Source organism: Girardinichthys multiradiatus, chromosome 1 (genome assembly GCF_021462225.1).
Source record: "Girardinichthys multiradiatus isolate DD_20200921_A chromosome 1, DD_fGirMul_XY1, whole genome shotgun sequence".
In the NCBI taxonomy this organism is placed as follows: domain Eukaryota; kingdom Metazoa; phylum Chordata; class Actinopteri; order Cyprinodontiformes; family Goodeidae; genus Girardinichthys; species Girardinichthys multiradiatus.
The window spans coordinates 49382588-49403673 of NC_061794.1; the positions used below are offsets into that span (position 1 = coordinate 49382588).

Here is a 21086-nt window from a genome sequence, read left to right on the forward strand (position 1 = left end):
AAATCTGAATTTCCTGACAGATTCCAGTTTGTTCATGTAAATGAAAAATCATCTTTAAACTCCAGGGCTAATTGTGGAGTACCACAGGGTTCAGTACTTGGGCCAATTTAGAATAGGTCAAATTATCAGGCAGCATAGGATAAATTTTCACTGTTACGCTGATGATACTCAGCTTTACTTATCCATAAATCCTGATGAACCCAACCAGTTAGATAGACTACAAGCATGTCTTGAAGATATAAAAACTTGGATGACTTTAAATTTTCTGCTTCTAAATTCAGACAAGACAGAAGTTGTCATCTTTGGTCTTTGGACCGGAGTCTTTAAAAAAGAAACTGCTTAGTCAATCACTTAACATGGATGGCATTAAATTGACCTCTGATAATAAAGTAAAAAACCTTGGTGTTAACTTTGACTAGGACATGTCATTTAAATCCCATATTAAACAGGTTTCTAGGATTTCCTTCTTTCACCTCCAGAACATTGCCAAAATTAGAAATATCCTGTCCAGGAGTGACGCTGAAAAACTAGTCCATGCATTTGTTACTTCAAGGCTGGATTATTGTAATTCTTTACTATCAGGATGTCCACAAAATGCAGTTAAAAGCCTTCAGCTGATTCAAAATGCTGCAGCAAGAGTTCTGATGAAAATTAAAAAGAGAGATCATATTTCTCCTATTTTAGCTTCCCTTCATTGGCTCCCTGTTAAATCCAGAATATAATTTAAAATTCTCCTCCTCACATATAAAGCCCTTAATGATCTAGCTCCATCATACATCAGAGATCTGATTGGTCCATATGTTCCTAACAGAGCACTTTGTTCTCAGACTGCAGGTTTACTGGTGGTTCCTAGAGTCTCTAGAAGTAGAATGGGAGGCAGATCCTTTAGTTATCAGGCTCCTCTCCTGTGGAACCAGCTCCCAGTTTTAGTCCGTGAGGCAGACACCCTGTCTACTTTTAAGGCTAGGCTTAAAACTTTCCTTTTTGATAAAGCTTATAGTTAGAGTGGCTTAGTTTATCCTGAGCTATCTCTGTAGTTATGCTGCTATAGGCTTAGGCTGCTGGAGGACATAATGACCACTTTCACCTTCTTCGCTACATTCTCACACTACTCTCCAATTCTGCATTATTTGCTGTTATTTCAGTTTTTAACTTTATGTTCTCTCTTTTCTCTTCCTAGAAGCTACACCTGGCCTGACTCTGTGTCTACCTGTGAAACCTTCCTGAAGGGGGGCATCGTCCGAGCTTCTGCTGGCAACAACTTAATGTTCACCTTCTACCGATGATCCACATGGCCCTGTCTTTCAGTGTTTAACCCTTTCTCTCTCCTAGACATACAGTGGGGAGAACAAGTATTTGACACGCTGCTGATTCTGCAGGTTTTCTCACCTCCAAAGCTTGTAAGAAGCCTTTAAGTTTTATCAGAGCTTCTCTTCAACTGAAACAGAATCTAAAACAAACATCCAGAAAATGATGTTGGGTGATTTTTAAGTAATTAATCAGCATTTTATTTCATGACATCAGTATTTGATCCCCTACCAACCAGTAAGAATCCCGGCTCTCTTAGACCTGTTGGTTCTTCTTTAAGAAGTCCTCCTGGTCTCCACTCATTATCTGTATTAACTCCACCTGTCTGAACTCGTTATCTGGATAAAAGACACCTGTCCACACACTCAATCAAACTCCAACGTCTCCACCATGACCAAGACCAGAGAGCTGTGTGAGGACATCAGGGATAAAATAGTGGACCGGCACCAGGCTGGGATGGACTACAGGAAAATAGCCAAGCAGCTTGGTGAGAAGTCAACAACTGTTGGAGCAATGATAAGAAAATGGAAGAAGTTCAAGATGAAGGTGAGTCTCCCTCAGTCTGGGGCTCCATGCAAGATCTCACCTCATGGGGCATCAATGATCATGAGGAAGGTGAGGGATCAGTCCAGAACTACACGGCAGGACCTAGTCAATGACGTGAAGAGAGCTGGAACCACAGTCTCAAAGAAGACCATCAGTAACACCCTACGCCTCCATGGATTAAAATCCTGCAGCGCCACAAGGTCCCCCTGTTCAAGGCAGCGCAGGTCCAGGCCCATTTGAAGTTAGCCAAGGACCATCTGGATGATCCAGAGGAGGAATGGGAGAAGATCATGTGGTCTGAGGAGACCAAAATAGAGCTTTTTGGTCTAAACTCCACTCGCCGTGTTTGGAGGAAGACGAAGGATGAGGACAACCCCCAAAAAAGGGCATTGAAGATGGGTCGTAGCTGGGTCTTCCAGCAGGACAACGACCCGAAGTACACAGCCAGGGCAGCTAAGGGGTGGCTCCACAAGAAGCATCTCAAGGTCCTGGAGTAGCCTAGCCAGTCTCCAGACCTGAACCCAATAGAAAACCTTTGGAAGGAGCTGAAAGTCCGTATTGCCCAGTGACAGACCAGAAACCTGAAGGATTTGGAGAAGATCTGTATGGAGGAGTGGTCCAAAATCCCTGCTGCAGTGAAAGCAAACCTCGTCAAGAACTACAGGAAAAGTCTGATATCTGGAACTGCAAACAAGGGTTTCTGCACCAAACATTAAGTTTTCTTTTCTAATGTATCAAATACTGATGTCATGCAATAAAATGCTGATTAATTACTTAAAAATCACACAAAGTGATTTTCTGGATTTTTGTTTTAGATTCCATCTCTCACTTCCAGACATCCTCCACCAGAAGCTCATCCAACTAAAGGTACCAGCCTCCACCTGTCAGCGGATCACCAGCTTCCTGAAGGACCGGTAGCAGCAGGTGAGGCTGGGGATCATTTTCTCCCACACAAGAACCATCAGAACCGGTGCCCCCCTGGGGTGTGTTCTCACCCCACTCCTCTTCTCCCTCTACACTAATGACTGGACCTCAATGGACCCATCTATGAAACTCCTGAAGGTTGCAGATGACACCACCATCATTGGACTGATCCCACATTATATTCTATTATAAAGGCAGTTATGTTTATATGTACATTTAAAAAGATATTCTTTATTATTCAAAGCAAAGTGGACTGGAGTCAAATTCCTTGTTTGTCTGAACAAACTTGGCAGTAAAACTGATTCTAATAAAAATTGAAGACTTGCTTTGCAAGTGGGAAAACCTACAAAATTCTATTGTATTGGTTTATTTTCAAATGCAGGTTAACACAGGGTCAAAAATCCAATCAAATGGTTGAGATAAAGGCGTATGATAAAAAAGTACACATCATGCAGCAGCAATAAGCTAATTAAGTGTCACAAATGTGGTTTGGTGCAGTATCATTGTCCAAAGTTCAGTAGTCTGACAGCTTGTGGATAATAACTGTCTTTAAGTCTTTTGTGCGTGCTGGCAGGCACCAGAACCGCCTGCTAGAAGGTAGCAGACTGAGAAGTCCTTCTGCTGTGTGAGTGTGGTCCTTGATGCTGCTGCATGTTTTAAGCATGACACAGACTGCGGTGGATGTCCTGGATAGAGCGGAGGCTGCTGCCAGTAATGACCTCTGGGGTGGGTGTGTTTATGTTGTCGTTTACCTTCTTGGCGTCGTCCAGCTCCTGTAGCAGCCGCTCCTTCTCCTGACTTTCTTCTGTCAGCTGCTCCAATAGTTTCCTGTTGGCAAAACTTGACTCCTGCATGGAGAACAGGAACGTTTCCAGTCATTGATGAGGAACTGGGTCGAACTGGGCTGCGTTGATGAGGAACTGGGATGCTGTTTAGATGCAAGTTAATTGCATTTAACTTATCTGGATGGTAAATGGTACATGCCCTGTACTTGTACAGTGCGTTATAAAGTCCCCTGAGACCCTAAAGACCTTCACACTACAGTCAGTCATTCACCCGTTCATACACTGTGGTGAGCTACACTGTAGCCACAGCTGCCCTGGGGCAGACAGAAGTGAGGCTGCCATACAATAGGTGCCACCCTCTGACCACCACCACTGATAGTGGTCAGAGGGTTCAGAGCAGGCAAGGAGGTTCAAATGTCTTGCCCAAGGACACAAGGACTGAGACAAATGGAGGAGAGGTTCAAACCGGTAACCCACTGGTTTCAGGACGAACCCCTACCACAGTTGCCACGGTCACTCGGATATGGGATGTTTACAAAAGCACGGCCCAATACAGTTCTCTAACAATAAGCCTAACCATGAGGGCCCTGCCAGTGTCTTCTGGTCATGAAACGTCATTTCTGGATAATTTTATATGCTGTAAGTCACAGTCATCCATGGCTAATGCATGAGAGTCTTCGAGTCTTCTCAACTTTGCTTTTTTTCTGTTAGATCCCAAAGAAATAAAACATTCATCATTAATGAAATTCTAACATTTCATAAGCTTGACTGCATCCTGGCAACACTGAATTAACTGAAGCATCTGAACTTTGCCAAAGGCCAGACGATGGTGTTGCTGCCATTAATGACTTTAAAATTTCTGCTTCTAAATTCAAGCGATACAGAAGAAACTGCTTAGTCAGTCAGTTAATATGGACGGCATTAAACTGACCTCTGGTAATAAAGTAAAAGACGTTAAGTGTTAACTTTGACTAGGACGTGCCATTTAATTCCCATATTTAACAAGTTTCAAGGATTTTCTTCTTTCACTTCCAGGATGGAGACATCATCCAAGCTTCTGCTGGCAACAACTTAATGCTCACCTTCTACAGATGATCCACATGGCCCTGTCTTTCAGTGTTTAACCCTTTCTCTCTCCTAGACATGGCTACTGACTGAGCTTCTACTGTGACTAACTCTATGTTCTCTCTTTCAGACTCTAACCTTGAAAACTGGATCAGAGTTTATCTGTTCTTTCTTTCTAGATGAAACGACTAAAGGAGCTACATCCATTAACATTTACTTTTCCTTCCCATAGAAAGTACTCCTGGATCAGTGCTTCTTTGTTCTCTTTGTGTCTCTGCTCTGTTCTCTCTAACCTCCAGTCGGTCGTGGCAGATGGCCGCTCACACTGAGCCTGGTTCTGGTTCTGCTGGAGGTTTCTTCCTGTTAAAAGGGAGTTTTTCCTCTCCACTGTCGCTACATGCATGCTCAGTATGAGGGATTGCTGCAAAGTCAACACCAGTGACTGTCCACTGTCTCTACATGCTCATCCAGGAGGAGTGAATGCTGCAAGTCACTGACTGGATGCAATCTGCTGGGTTTCCTTAGATAGAAAAACTTTTTATCCAATTTGAATAAATAACTGAATCTGACTGAACTGTTCAATGATTACGATTAATTGGAATGTATGAACCTGACTTTAAATCTGTCTGGATTGGACTGACTTTAATCCCACAAACGGGTCACTTGGTTCCTCCTCTTGTTTGAGTATTTCTGCTTGTCGTCCTCTAATCCTTAAATCTGGTTTCTTTACTGAATTTTTATCCAGGATTGCTGTTGAGTTTGATTCTGTCTTGATTTCTGGTGAGTTTAACACACACGGATAATCTCCGACACTCAGTTTATCAACCTTTGACCTCATCCAGCATGTTGCCAGGCCAACTCATAATCTGGGTGTTTCCTCCATGTTGCTCTTCCTGATCGTTTTTCCTATTTTCAGTATTGAAGTTGGAATCCTCCTGGACACAAAGTGTCAGATGAAGTGAATTCAGATGAAGATATTCCAAATTTCCGACCATAAGTCCTATTATTCCAACTTTCCTTGTTTCTAATTTATCTTCAGATTGTTTTCCCAATTACTCTGTGCCTTCATGACCAAATTATCATCAGACTGACATGTTCTGGGCCCTCCTGATATCTCTGAGAGCCTCACTGATTATACCTCAGATGACCGTTAAGGTCTTCTAGTAGCATCTTTAGTCATTATGGTCCTGGTCTCTGGAATTCCCTTCCTCATGTTTTTAGGTTTGGAAAACCTCCTGACTCCCTCCTGTTTTTATTTTACTCTGTGTGTTTTATTGTTTTATTATGGCCGTTGATAGCTTTCCTGCTTCTCGTCGTCCCTGCCCACTTGTATGAAACGGGTTATATTTGTCGTACCTGCAGCTGAGAGTTCAGGTCGTCTCTCTGGGCTAGCAGACTCTCCTGTTCAGACCGTCTCATCTGCAGGTCAGCCATCAGCGCCTCCTGCTGGTCCCTCAGCAGGTTCATCTCCTGCGTCTTGGCAGTCTGGATCTGAACACAGTTTTTCAGCTTTCAGTTACCCTAAAGGTTCTGGCAGCTCTCCAGTACAGCTCAGAACAACAAAGCTGCATATCAGAACCAGAAATATGATGAACGAAGACAACTTGATGACCAAGAAGGATTGAGTTTAAAGTGTCCTTCAATTTCTGGAGGAGCAAAGGGAGATTTAAAGACATTTTTAACAATCGAGAGTTCAAGCTTAATGGAGAAGAACAGGCTGGAGGTCTGGCCCGTCACTGTGCAATTAGGACTGAAACGTGGAAGGTGATCTGTAGCGCCATCTACTGACCACACCATGGACTCATTTGAAGTAAATACATGTTATTCACTCCAAATGAGCTCAAGATTCTGAAGTGTTTCTCCATGAAGCAGCAACAGCTTCAGATCTTCATTTACATCTGGTTTGCACCAGACCACAGCAGAGCTCCAGTCCTGGTTCGGTTCATTTATTCTGGATCATTCAAAGCTCAGAGGACAATTCCAAAATGTTCTTCTTTTGGGAACAAGTTTGGAGTGAATAATTCCACATGGGCTTCAGGAATGTTGAAGCTGTGGTAAAAACCCACCTCATGTCATATCCAAACTAAGGTGACAACAGAACCATCTGCAGTAAATGTCTACCTGGTTCTGGGTCTCAAACCCAACTCTCTACATTTTCCTCCAGTCAGAAGGGCTCTAAAGGTTCCTTAGACTGAGCCCCAGAACATCCTTAGAACTCTGAATGTTTTCCACAAAGAGATTTCTGGAGACGGCCGAAGTCAGACCACAGCCTGATGTCTGACCCAGTTCTGGCCCAGATCCGGAAACGGTGGCACAGAAACCCCACAAGCAGGAATTGTTCATTCCTCCTAGAAAGGAATGGACTCTGATTGGACACCTCATGGCAGGAGCCAATCACCACCCGAGAATGCTGATTAGATTCTGAAATGATCGGATCAGGAATGGTTCCATGGAAACCGGACTGATGAAAGAAAATATGGGGATGTTTATGAACAGCTGCTGGACTTTGATCTGGGAACGTGGAACAGGGTTCGTACATTTTCCTCGGTTTTCATTTAACATTATGGGTCAGAACCGGATTTTATCATCACCGAGTTCCCAACAAATACACTGGTGAATTGTTCTGACTCAGAAGTGGTTCTGGACAAACAAACCAGTTGCAATCTAAAACTACTTAGAAAAGTTCGGACTGGGTTGTCCTGGATTAGATCCTGATCCTAGAGTTAACAGAACTCCAGAACACAGGAACTCCCTCTGAAAATATTCTGATGCGGTAAACCCAAACTAAAGGTGGGCATCTAAACATAAACCGGTATTTCAGACATAACGTCTAGAAACTTTTTTCCTTACATAACTTTCAGTTTTTCATACTTTTCCAGACTTCTCCTGATGGGAGATTGGAGCGCAGGGAACTTCAGGATAATATGGATGAGAGGGTTACGAAGAGGTTTCGGTTCTGGTTGTTGTTAATCAGGTGTTGATTGGGCCGGATGCTGTCTTCGCATCAGAACATCTGAGGTACAATGTGTAAAAAATATCTTTTTAACAGGGAGGTTCTAAACTACAAACCAGTTACCTGCGCCAGAGAACACAGATGAGTAAGATGGGTCCAACATCAACATTCTGGTTCCTCATACAGAACACAGGTTCTACCCGGTACAGGTAGAGGAGATTCTTACACTGCCCTACAGAACTGTTCTATTAGCCGTGTTCAAGTCAGAGATTAAAACCCTCTTCCTGCCCTGTTCTGAGGAAGCCAGAGCACTAAATCTAAGCTTAGGGTTCTACATGATGGTTCTGAGTTCAACACAGATTGATCTGGTGAATCCTTGAAGCCATGGTGTTAAGATGCTCCAGGTTCTGGCTGCTGCTGACTTTCCACCAGTCATAGGTGGCAGAACAGTTCTCACATGTTCTCCATGATGGGAACCATCTCCTGAGCTGCAGGCAGGTCAGGTTTAAGTTCTCTGAAGTTCCCAAGCCAAACAACACCTGCCGATTAGTTCTCAAAGAACCATTTATACGGTACTTTATTTGCTCTAGAGCAACAAAGAAACCAATGTCCAAAGATCAATTGGAAAAGTATCGGACCAACAGTGGATAAAACAGTTTCCTTTGGTGGATGGGAGGTCCAGTTGCTCCTCGTTCTACAGTAGAACATATTCTAAGCTAGTACATATTAAAATGAATCAAACTACGTCTCAAAACATCGTTTTTCTGGAAAATGTTCTGCAGGTATGAGACATATTTTATGGGACTGGTCCACTTCTGGTCCAGAGCATGAATCATGCCTTTCACTTTAAATCTCTGGTACTAAGTTCTTGGGTTTATGCTGAGAACACTGGTGAGTTTTACGTGGTTTAAAGAGGGTTCTAAAGGGGAAACGGGTTGTTCTGGTAAAGGTCAGCGTATGAAACACTGGTTCTAGATGTTCTAGGATTATTTCATCAGGCAGCTCAGTTCTCTGAATGTTTTTCCTGTTGAGTTTGGTTTCCACTTAATGTTTTGAGACTGTCGGCAGCTAAGTTACGTAACCGTTTTTTGGGTCAATGAATACATGGACAAGGGTCAGACATCAGAGATGGTGGGATGTTCTGGTTCAACAGGATGTTCCTTGCAGTGACACAACCTTTCCTCAGGGTGGCGCTCTGCATACATTAGTTACCTGTTCCAGAGCAGCCAGGTTTGTCCTCAGAGCATCGTTCTCCCGCAGGATGCTGTCCACCTGCTCCTGACAGGCCGCCTGCAGTACCACCACACCAAAGGCAGGGGGTAGCAGAGGGAGAGAAGCCAGTGACAACAGCAAGGAAAAGAGAAGAGTGAATGCAGAGAGAGAACAGAGCAAACAAAACATACAAGTAGACAGAAAAAGATGGAACCGAACCAGCAGAACATCAGCAGACCCTGAAAGCTGCTGTTGTTCCTCTTCTACAATCATTCACAGCTTATCAGTAAGTTTGAGGAGACAGAGAAAAGCAGCTCTTAGCTGCAGTCAGACAGACAAGAAGGAAGCTGAATCATTTTGCCCTGTGCCCAGACTGACAGGTATTTCCTGTGGCCTACTGGTCCCTGACTGAGTGCCCCTCTGTTGGGTGAACCTTGTGTTCCCAGGCAGCTGCTGTTGTTACCTGGTCCTTCAAGGTGTGCCGAGCCAGTTCGTGCTCCTTGTCTTTGCTCTGCAGCTGCTCTCTCAGCTCTGCTGCCACCTGAACACAAACACAGTCACAGCTCAGTCACTAAGGATGGAGGAGTTCTGCAAGGTGGGTTCTGATCCGAAACTACAAGCAAAGCCAACGTTAAAACTAGGTTTGTTTTCGCTTAAAATAAAATTGTGACTCAGTTTTAACCAACTGACCTTGAGGTTTGGGTTTCTTACCATTTTTACAGCTTGGGTGGAAACTAAAGTTGATTTCTAACACATTATTGTGATGATGTCACATAACCTGTTGCTGAGCTCTTACCTGATTGGCTGCTGTCAGGTCTGACTGCAGCTTGTGCAGGCGGATGTTCACAGCCTTCAGTTCTTCTTCTTTCCTCTGGTTGATCTCATCAATCTTTGTCCTGAAGAGGGACACACAACAGGTCAACATGATGGACACAACAGTCCATTCAATGTTCTGTTGCTCGGCTGCTGACAATAGTTTTGAATCAAAGTCAACATTTGTCCCGCGGGGCAGTGAAATGGGCCCGTTTTAATTCAGTGTGATGTGTTTTTAGAGAATAATTTATGTGTTCTGATCAGTTTGAATGCTCTTCTCTAAAAATGTAAAAAAGTATTATTACAAACAAACAAACAATATTTCATCCAAAATAGATGCAAGTTTGTTAAAAATGATCAATATTTAGGGCTGTATCCAAACTCAACTCTCAGCTTTAAGACAAATTGAACTATGATATTATTAGAGATACTTTAATGACATCTAATTTATTGGGAGACTTTCTATAAAATGACACAAAAAAGATCAGCTATTTGCATCCAGAGGATTCATCTCCCATCAGCCACTGCTTTGGTAATTTCAGCATTAATTTGCTCTGAGGTTTCTGGAAGTGAGGTTCAGGTCAGCCAGAGTTGGGTCAACAGGGAGGAAGTGACAACATTTGCTTCTGACCTGCTGTCGTTGTACAGAGCCTCCTTCTCAGTCTGCAGACGCTGAAAACTGCAGAAACAAAACAAACGTCAGACTAGGTTCCATCAGCAAACAGTAAAGCTGAAACTATGAGCAGCCCTGGTAATCCCCCTAAACTTTGATGCATCTGCACTGCTTGAAAACATCTAGGAGCTTTATTGATGGGATCCAGAGGTAGAAAACTGCTCTCACCTCTCCTGTTTTTTCTTTAACTTGTCCGACAGCTGAAAAACAAACGGAGCAGAGATCTTTGAACACCCATCTTCTCTGGGAATTTTCAGATCTAGTGTTTGGATCTGTGGACTTACTTTCGCGATCTCCTCCTGCAGTCTGGAGACGTCAGCCTGTTTGGATGCCTGGAGAAGAGGGACAGAAGATCAGGGAGAGGGTTTCACCTTCACAGCTTTTATTTTCCAGAGGGATGGAGAAGAGCTGCATCTCAACCCTTGGGTTTGGCTGAGTGATGGGTGTTTAGAGGGAGCATCAGATTTACATTCTGAAAATGCACAAGAGCTGAACATGCAGCTTTCCAACAAACTTCCAGGACAGTAAGAATCAGAACTTTTTCTTCGTTCTTTAAACATTACACTGATTACACTGAATAGGAGAAGAAAACATTGTTCTGCTTCACGGCGGCTCTGCAGCTGCTGTTCCTGTCATGAATTGATTAGTTTGTTCTCACACAACATGTGGCTCCTTCATCTGCCACCATTTGGGTTGAAACCAACAAAATGCCACATCTACATCCAACAGGAATCGTTTTCAAAGTTTAATCCATATAAACTCGGCAGAAATTTGTAACATTTTAAGTTATTGTTGGCATTAATTATTAACTTTAACACAGTATTGTAAGACAAATGTTTTAAAGATCAGTGTAATTTTCCACGTACATAAAAAAAAAAAAAACATTTTCCTATGACTGTCTTTTCATATTAACCTGACTTAGTAGAGTATGAACTGTTTAATATTTTTAATTTTTCATAGTTTAAGGCAGACAGCTCTGCAGGAGGAGAGACCGCAGTTCCAGGTTTGCATGCAGTCTCCTAGAAGCTCCATAATCCTGTCATCCTTTACTCTCTAAATGTCTCCTACTTTATTTAAATATTTGCTTATGATTAGACAGTCAAGGTAGTAATTCTTTTTAATTCTGGACTGATTATCAGTTTTTAATTCTAATAAAAGGTTTACTTAAAAACATGTTCTGCAGTTATCTGATATGAGTTTACCTGATGATAATAAAAGAAAAATAAGTGTGTCAATCAGTGTTTAGTAGTTATTGTGAATGAATCATGCAGTATCTACTGCTTATGGATCCAGAGCAACTTAAGAAATAAAGAAAGGAATTAATCAACTGTATAATTCTAAAGCTGCTCATCATCTATTAGTTATCAGCTGAAACAAAAAAATACCTATTAGCCAACTGTCTTTTAAACGGAGTAAAGGAGTAATGCCATCTGCTGGGCTTGAGGTGTATTGCAGTTTTCTTCCCCAGACGTCATTCAGCTGATTTAAATAAATGGTCCTGGCCTTTCTAGGCAATGGAAAAAGAACGTACAGAATTCCCTGGGATTCCTATTCCGTTATCATCAATGATGTGGGAATTAAACTAGACTTTATCGGCATCTGAGTTACTACAGCAAACAGCTGAGTTTACGCTGTAGTAGAGAAGTTCTGCTCCGAGCATCTTCTGCTGCAGGTCAGGAACCATGTGATCCTTTTCAGGATGAACTCAGAAATCAGGAGATTGTTAACATTTTTAAAGATTAGAGGAAAAATCCAAATTGTCAAAATAAAAATAACTAAAAACAGAACAAAAAATTAAATTCTGGTTAAAATTATTCAAAGAAACAAAAACCCATTGAATGGTTCAGGGTTCAGACCAGGAATCAGGGTCGTAGTTTAACACTCCTCTCTGCAGCTTCTGTACTGCTGCCCACCCATTACCCTATTAAGACAGTGTCTCGCCCATGACCAAAATTGAATAGATTAAAAAATAATCTAAAAGGAGGAAATCAGGAAAATCTAATAAAAATAAACACAACTTAGACTAAAAAGAAAAATAAAACAATTAAATGTGGCTTACTGAACATAAGATCTCTCTCTTCAAAGACTTTGTTAGTTAGTGACCTGATTTGTGACAATCAGATTGATTTATTTTGCCTCACAGAAACCTGGCTGCAGCAAGAGGATTATGTTACTATAAATGAGTCAACTCCTACTAATTATTAAAATTTTCACATTCCTCAAATTACTGGGCGAGGAGGAGGAGTAGCAACCATCTTTCAGTCTGATTTATTGATTAGTCCCAGACCAATCAATAGCTACAACTCTTTTGAATATTTAATCCTTAGTTTTCCTCATCCAAATTGCAAAGCACTAAAACCACTTCTGTTTGTTGTTTTGTACCGTCCACCAGGCCCTTACTCTCAATTTTTAGATCAGTTTTTAGACCTTTTATCTGATTTAGTGTTAAATACAGATAAAGTTATTATAGTGGGGGATTTTAACATTCATGTAGACGCTGAAAGTGATAGCCTAAATATAGCCTTTAATGCTATCTTAGACTAAATTGGCTTTGATCAAAACATTAACAAACCTACCCACCTTTGTCTTCATTCTCTGGACCTTGTGCTGACATATGGCATTGAGTGTAAAGACATTACAATATTTTCTCATAACCCTGTCCTGTCTGACCATTTCTTAATAACCATTGAGTTTAATTTAACCGAGTACTCCACACCTGAAAGAAAATTTCATTATAGTAGATCATTATCAGGTGATGCTGTAACAACCTTTAAAGAATCTGTTCCACTTTTAATTTCCTCATTATCACTGAAAAACACAGTGGAGGGCAATAATTTTGTTTCTGCCCCTTCACAAATTGATTCTTTTGTTCATAGTGTTTCTTCATCATTGCGTGATGCATTAGACAATGCAGCCCCCTTGAAAAAGAAGGTAATTATTCATAGCAGGCTAGCTCCTTGGTTTAATTCAGAGCTGCGTACTTTAAAGCACAATGTTAGAAAATTGGAGAGAAAATGGCGCTCTAAACACCTAGAGGATTCCTACTTAATCTGGAAAAATAGCCTACTGTTGTATAAAAAGACACTTCACCAAGTTAGAACAGCTTATTTCTCATCATTAATAGAAGAGAACAAGAATAATCCTAGGTTTCTCTTTAGTACAGTTGCTAAACTTACACAGAGTCATAGCTCTGTTGAGCCATCCATTCCCTTAGCTCTTAGCAGTCATGACTTTATGGGATTCTTCTTAAATAAAATTGATTCTATTAAAAATAAAATCTTTGACATACTCCTGAAGATGATTACTTCATCCTCAGCAAGTGAGACAACATTGGAAATAACTGTAGTACCTGATTTGTGTTTGGACTGTTCTGATCCTGTGGAGCTTCCTGAGTTATCAGAAATATTAGCTTCATCTAAACCTTCAACTTGTATGTTAGATCCAATCTCAACCAAATTATTTAAGGAAGTGTTCCCTCTGATTACCAGCCCCATTTTAGATATGATTAACCAGTTTTAGTCCGTGAGGCAGACACCCTGTCTACTTTTAAGGCTAGGCTTAAAACTTTCCTTTTTGATAAAGCTTATAGTTAGAGTGGCTTAGTTTACCAGGGAGGGAGTCTTCTTCCCTCCCTGTTGGTTGGAGTAAGGGGGAATCAGGTTTAGCCTAAACCGGCTCAGTTATGGTTGAGGTGCAAACACACCCTCCATTTCTGCTACCTGTATGACCCCTTCTCTTTTCCAATGGTTATAATCAGTCTGACAGAGAGAGGTATCCTGATCCTTGTGGTTTTTAGTATAACAATGACCATCAGTGGGACCCTTTGTGAGGTTCCTTGAGACGACATTGTTGTAAATAAGCGCTGTTTAACTAAATAATCTGAACTGAAACTATCTGTGTAGTTATGCTGCTATAGGTTTAGGCTGCTGGAGGACATAATGACCACTTTCACCCTCTTCGCTACATTCTCATACTACTCTCTAATTTTGCATTATTTGCTGTTATTTCAGCTTTTAACTTTGTTCTCTCTTTTCTCTTCCTAGAAGCTACACCTGGCCTGACTCTGTGTCTACCTGTGACACCTTTCTGGAGAGGGGAATCGTCCAAGCTTCTGCTGGCAACAACTTAATGCTCACCTTCTACAGATGATCCACATAGCCCTGTCTTTCAGTGTTTAACCCTTTCTCTCTCCTAGACATGGCTACTGACTGAGCTTCTACTGTAACTAACTCTATGTTCTCTCTTTCAGACTCTAACCTTGAAAACTGGATCAGAGTTTATCTGTTCTTTCTTTCTAGATGAAACGACTAAAGGAGCTACATCCATTAACATTTACTTTTCCTTCCCATAGAAAGTACTCCTGGATCAGTGCTTCTTTGTTCTCTTTGTGTCTCTGCTCTGTTCTCTCTAACCTCCAGTCGGTCGTGGCAGATGGCCGCTCACACTGAGCCTGGTTCTGGTTCTGCTGGAGGTTTCTTCCTGTTAAAAGGGAGTTTTTCCTCTCCACTGTCGCTACATGCATGCTCAGTATGAGGGATTGCTGCAAAGTCAACACCAGTGACTGTCCACTGTCTCTACATGCTCATCCAGGAGGAGTGAATGCTGCAAGTCACTGACTGGATGGAATCTGCTGGGTTTCCTTAGATAGAAAAACTTTTTATCCAATTTGAATAAATAACTGAATCTGACTGAACTGTTCAATGGTTACGATTAATTGGAATGTATGAACCTGACTTTATGAAGAACCTTGAGACAACATGTGTTGTGAATTGGTGCTATATAAATAAAACTGAATAGAACTGAATGATGTTCCTTACAGCATCTGTCAGGAACATCTGGAGGAACATTTTTATGTTTCAACAGCTGCTCTCTACCTCTGCAATGACTCCCTTACACAGACAGATGTACAGTGTGTGTGTGTAGGGTTACCTCCAGTGTGTGGACCTGCTCCCTCAGCAGCCTCTTCTCTTCCTGCTCCGTGTTCAGGGCCATCTCCAGCTCTGGTCCAAAGCAGTGAGTTATTGGACAGAGAGCAGCCGACCAGTCTACAGCTGCCTGCTTAGCTACAATCTTCTCTATGCAGCCTAAAGGGGGCGCTACACACAGCAGGGGCAGTTCATTAGGACGGACACACACTACACCACACCTTTAGACAGCATCCCCTGCATCGTGTACTGATGGTACATCTATCTGAACTCCAGCCGCTGGGACGGGTTCTTCAGAACTCTAATGCTGACATCTGAGCAGCTTCATGGGGGTAACAGAACCAATGAACAGCCTGGACACAATTCCCAGTTCCTCTTCACTGGATCACATCATTACTTGTACAATTACAAGGTTGTTATGTCTGAGTTTGCATGCATCAGAACATTCCCCAGAAGGAGGCGGGTTGAGGCAGGTCCAGACGGGTCCTCTTCTGATTTTAAACATAAAATGTTCATGCTGATTAAAATATGTTCATCCATCCAGACCGGAATTTACAAGACTTGTAAATAACAACTTTGTTCTGGCGCCACAGTGATGCACATCCATGAACAAAGTGTGGGTCAAGCAGAACCTAAAAACCAGTTTGACTGTCAGAATCATGCTGCTTCCTACAGACTGGTGCAGCTGAATGAAGTCCAGTAGAACTCTCCAAGTTCATGTTGTCAGAGAAGCCAGTTTATTAACTGGTCCTGGTTCTGGAATGTTTGTGAATTTTAAAAAACGGACCTGACATGTTCTACTCCAATGACAATGAGGTTCTGTATCAAAGCAGGTTCCCTTCTTGTTGAGGTCAGCCCATCAGTGATGTCTTTAAACCTGGTCATCTGGAGGAAAACTGGACCTTTTGTTGATTTATGGTTCTGACTCTCAGAATTTAAACTCTTAGCCTTTAGAAGTCTCTGGCAGGAGGCGGGCTGAGTTCTGTGCCACTGAAGCAACAGTCAGCCTCTGGACTCAGGTGAACTCACTGGATTCACACAGAACCAGAACTAGAAGTGATCATTTTCTGTTCTTCTGACAGCTTTGGTTGAATTATAGCAATACGAAGCTTGGATCAGTGAATAGTCGTCTGGCAATTTGAAGGTTGTGGGATGGATTCCAGCTTCCTCTTGCCCCTGGGCAAGGCACTTAACCCCAAGTTCCCCACGGAACTGTGCATCTCTGGATGAACGTGTGAGTATGGTTCTAGTGTAAAGAGACTTAAGTGCTCAGGGTGAGTTCCTGTGACCAGGAGGTCCATAAGAATCTCTCTAATCTGCACTGAAGGTACTCAGCAGATGGAGACACGTTGGACTAATTATAGTCAGAGAACATCTCAGATGATCACTGGGTGGATACCTACCAGGTTTACCTGGATAAGTTGGTTCTGATTGGTGCTGAGCTTTAGTTTGGGTTCTGAGGTTTAAACCTGGTAGTGTGTGTCCGCCCTGATCCAGCTCTCTGCTCTACACTCAGAAAGCTAAACTCTCTCCACATCAACTCAGACAGAAGCAGGAACCAAAGATCAGGTGTTACAGCAGAGACGGGGTGTGAACCTTAATAGGTGAGGGTTCTGCTCATCTTCATTCTTCATGAATCTTGCAGCACAAAGATGACCCACTGAGGTGCTGAGAGCAGCACAGCAGCTCAGAAGATCAGAACATCATCAACTTTACCAGGCCAAAACCTAAAGAGTTTTTAGAAATCCTCTTTAATCCTTTAAGGAACCCTGATGGTCTTCATACTATCGCTGTTCCGCCCAGATTCTACCAGCAGCTAAGATGTACAACCAGACGAGGAATCAGAACCATATCAGAACCATACCCTTCCCTCACTTAGGCCAGTCTGAGCACCACATAGACCGATGTGGCGTGGCCCCAAGTGGTCCTTCATCAACTATGGAGTCTGCCTCTGAGAAGCACAGCTCAGAAGCCCTCCTCAGGCCAACTGCACCTTCTGGTCTGGTACCAGGGAACCATTCAGCGATGCTACCACTGACCTGAACAGGGGGTCAGGAAGGCAAAACTGGGCTACAAAATAAAATACATAATCATTTGTTCCATAAAGTTCTGCAGCAGATGTGGCAGCAGAACTTCCAGCATTTTACCAACTTCAGGAACACGACCAGCACAATCATGAACCTCACATCATGCTGGCAGAGGAACACCTTCTTCTTGCACTTTGAGGCCCCTCCCCCACAGTCTGCTATGCCATCAGAACTGCTCAACAGAACCCTTCTGTTTATTGTAGCTCATGGTATCTGTTGCCATGGAAACATCTGGTGATGAAGCCTCCAACCTTCTCTGCTCTCAGCTGCAGCCTCAGCATCATGTTTATCATCATGTTTGTGCAGCAAGTTCAGACCATCAGAACCTCTCACTTTGGTTCTGGGTCAACCAGACATTCATTCAGAACACACTGAAATTCAGCTCACATGGAAGACAGAAAAGGTTCTGACTGGATGTTTGGTTTTCTCAGAACCAAAGAGTTCTGTTTCATGTAAAAATCAATGTTTCTGTTAAAGAACAGAACCAAACAGAACCAGCTCTATGTTCTTTAATAGAATAAAGCAGGTTTTTTAGACTTTTTAATAAAAAGAAGAATGATTCCAGCTGAAAACAACAGGAGCGCCATGAATAAAAATCAACCAGTTTGAAAGGAAATTTAAATGTGGAAGAATAATTTGACATAATTATGTTTGAGTTGTTTATTCTCAGCGATCATATTTCTGGACCAAAACTCCCTGTTGTTGCAGCTGTTGTTTTGTGAAGTGAAAACAAACATCCTGATTTCTTTTTACTCATTTCCAAACAGGAACATTTTCAGGTTGATTTTTATGGAAGCAAATCGTTACCATATTTCAAATGAAAAAGCAATTCCAGAAATGCTTTTTCATTTGAAATATGGTAACGATTTGCTTCCATAGATTTGAACCCAATTTGTTGTAGTTCATGGTTGGTCCAGTGATTCTCCCTCATAAAATAAAGTGAGAAACTCACCGTGAAGCTGCTTCTCTGTTTGCTGGAGCCAAGTCTCTGTCTGACAGACACAAACACAAACTGATTCACTCACAGATCGACACGTCACCAACACACAGCTGCAGGTTCTAGATGGGTTCTGGATCAATTCTAAACATGTACTAGTCGGGTTTTAAACACATTCTAGACAAGTTCTAGTCGGGGCGACTGTGGAAGAGTAGTCGTCTTGCAATCAAAAGGTTGTGGGTTCGATTCCATATGTCGATGTGCCCCTGGGCAAGGCACTTAACCTCAAGTTGCCTACCGATCTGCGCTCTAGTATTTGAGTGGTCTGTATGTCAGGTTCTAGACAGGTTCTAGTCAGGTTCTAGAGATGTTCTACAAAGGTTCTAGTCAGGTTCACAGAATATGTCATTATTTGTACGTAAACACTAGAACTCCCAGGGCCTTCAGGTTTGATAGCCATAACTCTGGTTTATTCTTCTGCTTGTCGGACGCCAAAATGCTCATCCTGATCAGGTCTGCAGAGTTTTAGGAGATGATTCCTTCTGGGACGAGTGTGGATGAGCTGAAGGTGTTTTTAGAACTGGTTTATGTCTGCGGAGTGAGAGGGGGCGCAACATGGAGCTGTCCAGCTTTTGGTCAGATTAGGAAAGCTTTTTGTTTTTTTATTTACCCGCTAGTCTGTTATTTTTCAGTACTGTTCATAAATAACAAACCATCATGGGTTCTTACCGGGTACTCCGGTTTCCTCCCACGGTCCAAAAACATGACTGTTAGGTTAATGGGTCTCTCTAAATTGCCCTTAGGTGTGCCTGGTTGTTTGTCCTGTGTGTCTCTGTGTTGCCCTGCGATGGACCAGTGACCTGTCCAGGGTGAACCCGCCTCTCCCAAAACCTATGATGTCTAATAATAGTTCAATTTTACATCACATTGAATTATTATTAATTCTTGTCAAAACCATAATTTTATAGCGTCATCACCACCACGCATCAAGAATGCTCGACGTCAAATTGACGGGCTTGGGAGTTCTAGTGTTAAACTTGGACATTTCTCAGATAGTTCAGTTCTTTGAACCAAAAGAAACATTTTGCAGAATTAAAAAGAATTCATTGGACCGATTCCTGGAAGGAAAATCAGTCGTTAAACAGAATCAGTCCGAAGGACCATCAGCTGAATTAAACAGAACCATCTGATCCAGCTTTGCTGCGGGTGACTCACCTGTCCCTGTCTCTGATTGATTCCTTCTAGTGGTGCTGCCTCCTCCATGCCTGCTGCGACATCAGAGAGTCCATTGGTGTCAGCTGACTCATCTGTCCCGGTGGTGGCGCTCTGGTTGCCATGGGCAATGGTCTGTCTCTCCAGCTCCCTGTCAAAGCGCTCCTGAAGAGCTGCAGGTGAAGAAGAGCTCTGAACCACGTTGATCAAACTGGAACATCTGCAGGAGCTTCTACCTGCTTCTGCCAAAGGAGAATTTACCTGCAGAGGTTCATTAACTCCTCCTTGGACATTCACATTTCCTGCTGCTTCTCTAACCACACTGGATGATCATCCTACGCTGCTCAGTTTTTTTAGATAAAAAGTTAGGCAGGTTCATAGTGTGTCACCATGTCCAGAGGTTCTGTTTACAGTGTTCTAACTTGTGGGACTCCTGAGGCAGCTGACGGGTATCGTGAGGCCAAGCGTGCTGCGGCCCGGGCTGTGGCAGAGGCAAAAACTCGGGCCTGGGAGGAGTTCGGTGAGGCCATGGAGAAGGACTACCGGTTGGCCTCGAAGTAATTCTGACAAACCGTCCGGCGCCTCAGGAGGGGGAAGCAGTGCTTCGTCAACACTGTTTATAGTGGGGGTGGGAGGCTGCTGACCTCGACTGGGGACATTATCGGGTGGTGGAAGGAGTACTTCGAGGATCTCCTCAATCCTGCCATCACGCATTCCCTGGTGGAAACAGAGGCTGGGGACTCGGGGTTGGACTCTTTCATCACCCAGGCTGAAGTCACCGAGGTGGTTAAAAAGCTCCACGGTGGCAGGGCGTCGGGGGTGGATGAGATCTGCCCTGAGTACCTCAAGTCTCTGCATGTTGTTGGGCTGTCATGGTTGACACGCCTCTTCAACATTGTGTGGCGGTCGGGGATAGTGCCTCTGGACTGGCAGACTGGGGTGGTGGTCCCTCTTCATAAGAAAGGTGACCGGAGGGTGTGTTCCAACTACAGGGGGATCACACTCCTCAACCTCCCTGGTAAGGCCTACGCCAGGGTATTGGAGACGAGAGTCCGACCGGTAGTCGAACCTCGGTTTCAGGAGGAACAGTGTGGTTTTAGAACACTGGACCAGCTCTATACCCTCTACAGGGTACTCGAGGGTTCATGGGAGTTTGCCCAACCAGTTCACATGTGTTTTGTGGACCTGGAGAAAGCATTTGACTGTGTCCCTCATGATGCCCTGTGGGGGGTGCTCCAGGAGTATGGAATCGGGGGCCCTTTATTAGGGGCCATCCGGTCCCTGTACAAGCGGAGCAGGAGTTTGGTCCGCATTGCCGGCACTAAGTCGGACCTGTTCCCGGTGCATGTTGGACTCCAGCAGGGCTGCCCTTTGTCACCGGTCCTGTTCATAACTTTTATGGACAGGATTTCTAGGTGCAGCCAAGGGCCGGAGGGGGTCTGGTTTGGGGACCAGTGGATTTCGTCTCTTCTTTTTGCAGATGACGTGGTCCTGCTGGCCTCCTCTAGCCAAGACCTACACCATGCACTGGGGCGGTTCACAGCTGAGTGTGAAGAGACTGGGATGAAGATCAGCTCCTCCAAGTCCGAGGCCATGGTTCTCGACCGGAAAAGGGTGGCTTGTCCTCTTCAGGTTGGAGGGGAGTT

At 43.2% G+C, this 21086-nt stretch overlaps 1 protein-coding gene across 6 annotated transcripts in view; it reads right to left on the bottom strand.

The window, feature by feature from the left end:
• gripap1 (GRIP1 associated protein 1) overlaps positions 1 to 21086 on the bottom strand; it is a 51557-nt gene that overhangs the window by 23919 nt on the left and 6552 nt on the right. For 4 of the 6 annotated variants that reach the window (XR_007037969.1, XM_047363165.1, XM_047363154.1 and 1 more), the window contains exons 7-17: positions 19444 to 19613; positions 18244 to 18283; positions 15209 to 15375; positions 10564 to 10611; positions 10448 to 10479; positions 10238 to 10285; positions 9590 to 9689; positions 9257 to 9334; positions 8794 to 8871; positions 5985 to 6119; positions 3531 to 3626 (exon numbers count right to left, since the gene is read on the bottom strand). Coding sequence is in view for 5 of the 6 variants with exons in the window: in XM_047363165.1 (XP_047219121.1) it covers positions 3531 to 3626; positions 5985 to 6119; positions 8794 to 8871; positions 9257 to 9334; positions 9590 to 9689; positions 10238 to 10285; positions 10448 to 10479; positions 10564 to 10611; positions 15209 to 15375; positions 18244 to 18283; positions 19444 to 19613 (992 nt within the window). In the remaining variant the exon portion in view is untranslated. The remainder of the gene's footprint in view (positions 1 to 3530; positions 3627 to 5984; positions 6120 to 8793; positions 8872 to 9256; positions 9335 to 9589; positions 9690 to 10237; positions 10286 to 10447; positions 10480 to 10563; positions 10612 to 15208; positions 15376 to 18243; positions 18284 to 19443; positions 19614 to 21086) is intronic. The other 2 variants (XM_047363184.1, XM_047363175.1) reach the window with 2 other exon arrangements.